General features: G+C 37.2%; 1 protein-coding gene across 1 annotated transcript; it reads right to left on the minus strand.

Moving 5' to 3' along the window:
* Positions 1–3273: 3273 nt before the first annotated feature.
* Positions 3274–4701, minus strand: LOC143879027 (uncharacterized). Its single transcript, XM_077381230.1, has one exon. The coding sequence runs from the start codon at positions 4699–4701 to the stop codon at positions 3274–3276; it is 1428 nt and encodes a 475-aa protein (XP_077237345.1).
* Positions 4702–6182: the final 1481 nt, after the last annotated feature.

Raw genomic sequence — 6182 nt, forward strand, 5'->3', positions numbered from 1 at the left:
GGAAATGAAATCTAAAGATAATAAACCTTACTCCACCATTATTAGTAACACATAAAAATTTTCTCGCTCTCACACGTTTCCAAACTATAAATAAAGACTTTTAAATACTAATCTAATAAAATCCCAAAAACTTCTCAGAAAATAAATAAGATCCCTAATTAAATCATCTCTTAAAATCTCTAAAAAAAACATCTTTTAATCGTTAGAGAGAGAGGCGGCAGAAAAAATTTAGAAAGGCTGAGAACAAAAGGAAATTTTGGTAATTATACACCACTAAATTCCCATTAAAAGACACTTCACATTCTTAGCAAACAACATCAATTGGAAGCCAAAAATCATGATAGAAGGAAGCTAATCAATTGTGGAACCAATAATAGCAGCCCTACCTAACAACAATAACATCAACACAAACAACATGGATGAAGTAAGTGCGAAAGCAAGTAAAAAATCAGATAAGTGAATGCTCCTACATACATGGACTAAAATAAATACAATATTAAAAAATGCTTTAAAAAATCAGAGATTTCTAATCTAGGTATCATTCAATGGCCCAAAAACACATTGCTAGTGATTGAATTTGAGAAGAAATACTCTTCAGTATACTACCCTTTGAAGAATCTCATCAACAATCAACCCTTGGAAAAAATTAACCACTAAAACAGGGGATGTTACTCCTCCAGCTAAATATCCATTTTACAAAATCTAATTATACATAAAACATAAAAAAGGCCACCCCTTTGACCATCACTCTATCAAAAGAGAGTTGCATCTCATTATGCCACTTCAACCAAATAGTAGAAGGATGGAGCGTCCCCTGATTTTTATTTTTATATTTATTAATTACTTCTAAGAAAAGAATGAATCTTTGGAGAGCGTCTAGAATTATTTAGAGATCTTGGAGCGGCCCTTGATTTTTATTTTTTTAATTTTGTCATATCTATATCAAAGAGGTACGTAATGGGAAATCTAAACATCTAGCATAGCATCAAGTTTAGTTTATCTTTCGATAAATAGTGTGCTAATCAAAACCGAATCTACTATCAATTACTAATCTGTGGAGTTGATTGATACGGTCAGAACAATTGACAATAATCTCATGCCCAGATATGAAAGTCACATTATTATCTAGAAAAAAAAAATCAAATTCAACCAAGTTAAAAGAAAGAGAACATACCGAGAAGAGAAACAAAAAAATGCGAATGGAAATTTCATGCAAATATATGAATTGGCATAGAAGAGGAAAAAAGTTATTCTCATCGGTTTGAGATTTAACCTTTTAGTTTTCTTCAAGAGTTTGAGTAGAATAAAATCAAGAAATTAAAATAATAATACTAATAATAATAATAATAATAATAATAGAGAGAAAGAGAGGAAGAAAGGAAGAAACTGATTGGGCTAGAATAAAAGATAGAAAAAAGAAACTGATTGGGGTGATTATATTATTTGAGCTAAAAAGTAGGACTTGAAACAATTTAAGCTAAAAAGCAGGAAAGGATTACAAACGTTTTGGACTGCCACTCTCCGCCCAAATCTAATAATATCAAATAAGAAACTTCAGAATAAAAGACAGAAAAAAGAAACCGATTGGGCTGTTTTTCTATATTTGTGCGAAAAGTAGGACTTAGAAAGTGAAAAGCAGGAAACTAATAATCGAATTTTGCTAAAATAAGTTGTAAAGATGGGTTAACACGTGGCACACCCACGTCGTCCAAGATTCTATTTTACATATATACAAATTTTTTCCTAAAATATAGCACTGAAAGCGTGGAATGCAAGGACGTAGTTTCTATCTCGTGCAAGTGAAAAATCTATGCGTTTTGGAAACATAAATTGTGTATATCATCATATATAGTATAAACGTTTAGTATTTCTAAATTTGGGAATACGTTTGGAATTTTAAACGATGTACATAAGACCATATAGAGAGACAATGTTTTCTCTTGTTGGATATAGAATGAGCGACACGTGGCAGCACCACAGCTTAGAGGATTCCGCTATACTTATATATATACTAGTTGCAGACCTGTGCGTTGCACGGGGACGACAAACAAAGAATCAGCTTGACAAATTTTTTACTACCACAAATAATGAAAATCGAAGTATCAATAAATTTCCAACAGAATATTCATACATACATATGTACAAATTTTTTTTACTACCACGAATAACAGTAGATGATTTTTGTAATTGAAAGAAGACTTACTCGCTTATTGTTAATTTTCAATAACAATAAGCCAGTAGAAACACAGAAGCATAGATAATAACATAAATTGGAGAAGAGCTTGCAATTTATCGATTTATCACTCGGCTGAACAATAATCCTTTAATTAACAGACACATATATGGTTAACTATTTGTTATTTATTTCACTTTTTGATACAAAATGCTAAGAAGATGGTAGGGAAAGGGGGTGAATGAAAGAAAAACAAATTAAGTGTTGCAAAGAGGAGAGGAAGAAGCAACACACCAGAGAAGACCCACCGGACATTCAATTAAACCCTTCCAAATCTTCATCCAACATCAGAATTTCATGCTTCCTTACCTCTACACCCTTCACTCTAATTCCTTACCTCTACTCCATATTCAGTCTAATGAATTTAAGTGTTGTAGAAGCCTAATAATTGGAATTTGGACAGATGAGAGAGAGGGAGGGCATGCATTCATAAGGAAAATGAAAAAAAAAAAAAAACAGATTGCAAAATTCTAGAAAATACTCATCAGTAGTTTCTTCCCAGTCTCAAATTAGAGAGGGAGGGCATGCAATCATAAGGAAAATGATAAAAAAAAAAAAAAAAACAGATTGCAAAATTCTAGAAAATACTCATCAGTAGTTTCTTCCCAGTCTCAAATTAGAGAGGGAATCTCCAACCCTTAATCCATTCAAACTGGATGCATTAGAAGGAAATCCAATAGATAAATAAAATGTCATAAACTAAAAAATCAAGGGCAATAAATAATTGAAGGAAGAAAAGAAAATCCCAAACCAAAATCTCTTGAAGGAAAACCAAAATCCATTTTTAGTTTTAGTTTTTATCCTAAAATTTTAGACGCAATAAGAGCCTCTTTAAATCGAAACTTTAGTTTTAATCTATTGAAATCGAGTAAAACTGGGTATAGAGGGGGTGCCACGTGGCGAAACGGAATGCTAAACGAGGTATAGACATCTTTAAGCCTTGTTTTTTTTTTTTTTTTTTTTTTTTTTTTTTTTTTTTTTGTGATGGGTAAGCTGGGATTAGGCAAGACCCCCACCGGATTTATTAATAAAAAAGAAGGTTACATCCTTACATAGGGGACTCCCGAAGAATCAGAAGCCACAATACGAAGCAGCTCCCGAGGGAGATCCAAAACAGAGATACATTCTCCCTTAATTGGGCAAGATGTCTTAGAGAGGAAATCCGCAGCGCCATTGGCTTCCCTCCAGATATGAGAGATATGCCAGTAGTTCAGGGAGTTGAGGTCTCGGAGGGTCTGGTGAACTTTTGCAATTTGCCGCCATGGGCATTTAAGCACCCCTTTGATGATGCTCACTGCCTGCAAAGAATCCGATTCGATCCATAGCCGATCCGTTCCTTTGCTGATTGCCAACTTGATTCCTTTCGATATGGATTCAATCTCCAATTCGTTTATGGAATGAGGGGGAGAATCCAAGGAGAAAGCTCCCTTGATGATATGATCCTTGTCGCGAATGATGCCTCCGATGGAGGCTTTATCTTCAGCTAAGGAAGCGTCCGTATTCAGTTTGAGAATGTCTCCATCAGGAGGTTTCCAGGAACATGTGCGGACAGGAGGAGATCTAGTAAATATTGGAAATCCAAAAAGCTCTGCAAATTTAATCGATCTTGCATTAGGGGGGTCTTCAAGGCGCAGATAAAGGATTTTCAGTTTTATAGAGGAAAGGATTTCCGAGAGGATATTTTGCTTGTGGATGCTCTGGTTTTCAAAGATTCTTCTGTTCCTCTCTTTCCATATGTGATAAATGGTGGCCCCAAACGCAATTCTGATGGCAATTGACATTCGAGATTTCCCTTTAAAGGTTTCTCGAATCCACAATTCTTCATTTTTAAGCTGACTATGAGGAGCACGACGGTAGGAGAAACGCCGTAGGATAGTTCTCCACACCCAGGATGAGAAAGAACAGTTGAAGAAGAGGTGATCAGTAGTTTCCCTTTCAGAGTGACAGAGGGGGCACCGAGTGTCTCTGCTGGTTCCAAGGAAGATAAGCCGATCTCTTGTGCTTAGTCTTTGATGGAGGGCTTGCCAGGTAACAAAACTGAACTTTGGGACATGGCCGCTGAACCAAACAGATGAGAACCAAGGAATTTTTTGGCTATGGGTACGAATGGAATTCCAGGAGCTTTTGAGAGTAAAATCTCCATCAGGAGAGGGCTTCCAAATCACCTGGTTTTTGCCCTCAGGAATGATCAAAGCTTGGGACAGGATATTCTGAATGGTTTGCATAGTGCTTTCAGGGTATTGGTCCCAAGAATCTCCCAGGAGCAGCCTCTCTAAAGATGAATTTAGAGGGACGGAATTGAGGGTACTGCCTTCGGGATAGAGATTGCTCAGTAAGCCATCGGGGTGCCAAGGTTCTTTCCAAAAATCAATCCCTTTACCATCGGCAACAATTCTGCAGATGTGAGGCTTTGCTTCTTCTCTTGCGTGAAAAATGCAGCGGGCTCCCCAGGAAGGGTTGGAAGGCATTTTTGAACAAGGACATCAAAAACTCATGCTGACTTCTGATAAGGGCACCCATCTCAAAATGTGGAATGCGAAACGGAAGGGTGCCTTTGTAAAATTCAAGCACAAGGGAGCTCTCATATTGGATCCATGTTGCCAAACCTCATTTATAAGCATTTATGATTCCTTTAATTTTGCCTTTTTCAATGCCATAATAATTACGGTTTTGCAAAATGGATCCAATGGGAGCACCCTCGCCCTTGATTTTTGTAAGGGCGCCCTTCAGTTTAGCATTAATCTATTTCAGAAAACATTAGTTCTAAAACAGAGAGCATATAAAATCCAACACGGTACTGGAATATTATAAAAAGAACCCATAAAAAATCATACAAGAAAAGCAAACAGACGTGCTCCAATTTAGGGTTAAAGAAAATTAAAAAAATACTTACTTTCTTGTCGTGGTTGTAGATTTTTGTAAGGGCACCCTTCAGTTTAGCATTAATCTATTTCCAGCCGAGTAGGCAAGGACTTGAGATTAGTACAACTGTGAATTTCTAGAGATTTGAGCATGGTGGGAAGCCCCCCCTCCACATCCCAAGGACTTTAGTTGTCGACAGTTGGAGATTTGCAAATGTTGGAGAGAGGTTAGATCTTGCAAAGAGACCTCCTTGGGCCAACACTCCAACTGATCACACCCTCCTATGCTTAACCTCTAAAGAGAGGTAAGGCAAGGTGCCATCATAATTTACTCTTCCATCTTGTGAACTGCGATATCGGTGCCATTTCAAACTCAACTCATTAAGGTATTTCTTCTCTTTCAAGTTGGCTTCTTTTGTCTCCTCTATGTTTTGCACGTCCCCGAGGCCCGAAATCTCAAGTCTTCCTTTAATGTTCCTCATGTTCTTCAACTCTCCTATCTGACAACCACTCTCTTTCCACACCTTCAATTCGGCAATGTTTGGAGCGAAGTTAATTTTCCAATTCCTGGCACAGAAATCAAGCCCCACGCGTGATCTACAGCAATATGTCTTAGATTAAATAGATTCATGATACCTTTGGGCAGCCCTCCAAGATTCATGCAAGATTTCAGACCTAGTGTTTGCAAATTACAGAGACTAGTTACTGATTCAGGCAGCTTATCTATCGTCGCGTGAGAGAGGTCAAGGTAGCTTATATGTTTCAAATGGCCAATCGAATCGGGTAACCCTTTAAGATTCCTGCAAAGTTCCAGAAGTAGCGTTTGTAGATTACAAAAACTAGTTACTGATTCAGGCAGCCCATCTATCTTCTTGCTAGAGAGGTCAAGGTGGCGTAGATGTTTCAAATGGCCAATCGAATCCCGCAACTTGTCGATTTTAGACCATCTCATTTCCAATATACTCAAGCATCTCAACTCCATGAATGCATCATTGAGAATCTGCTTGTCAATGGAAGATGGAGCCCTCAATCACAAAGTGCGCAATCTCTTAATTTTTTTCAAGGCCTCCAAAGACATTGAACCGTCT

Source organism: Tasmannia lanceolata, unplaced genomic scaffold, assembly GCF_043159265.1.
Source record: "Tasmannia lanceolata isolate RefF3 unplaced genomic scaffold, GAP_Taslan_0.1 ptg000006l, whole genome shotgun sequence".
Lineage (NCBI taxonomy): Eukaryota > Viridiplantae > Streptophyta > Magnoliopsida > Canellales > Winteraceae > Tasmannia > Tasmannia lanceolata.

Excerpts from the sequence above, each read along its gene's own strand:
- LOC143879027 (XM_077381230.1), bottom strand. The coding sequence starts at position 4,701 with ATGCCTTCCAACCCTTCCTGGGGAGCCCGCTGCATTTTTCACGCAAGA.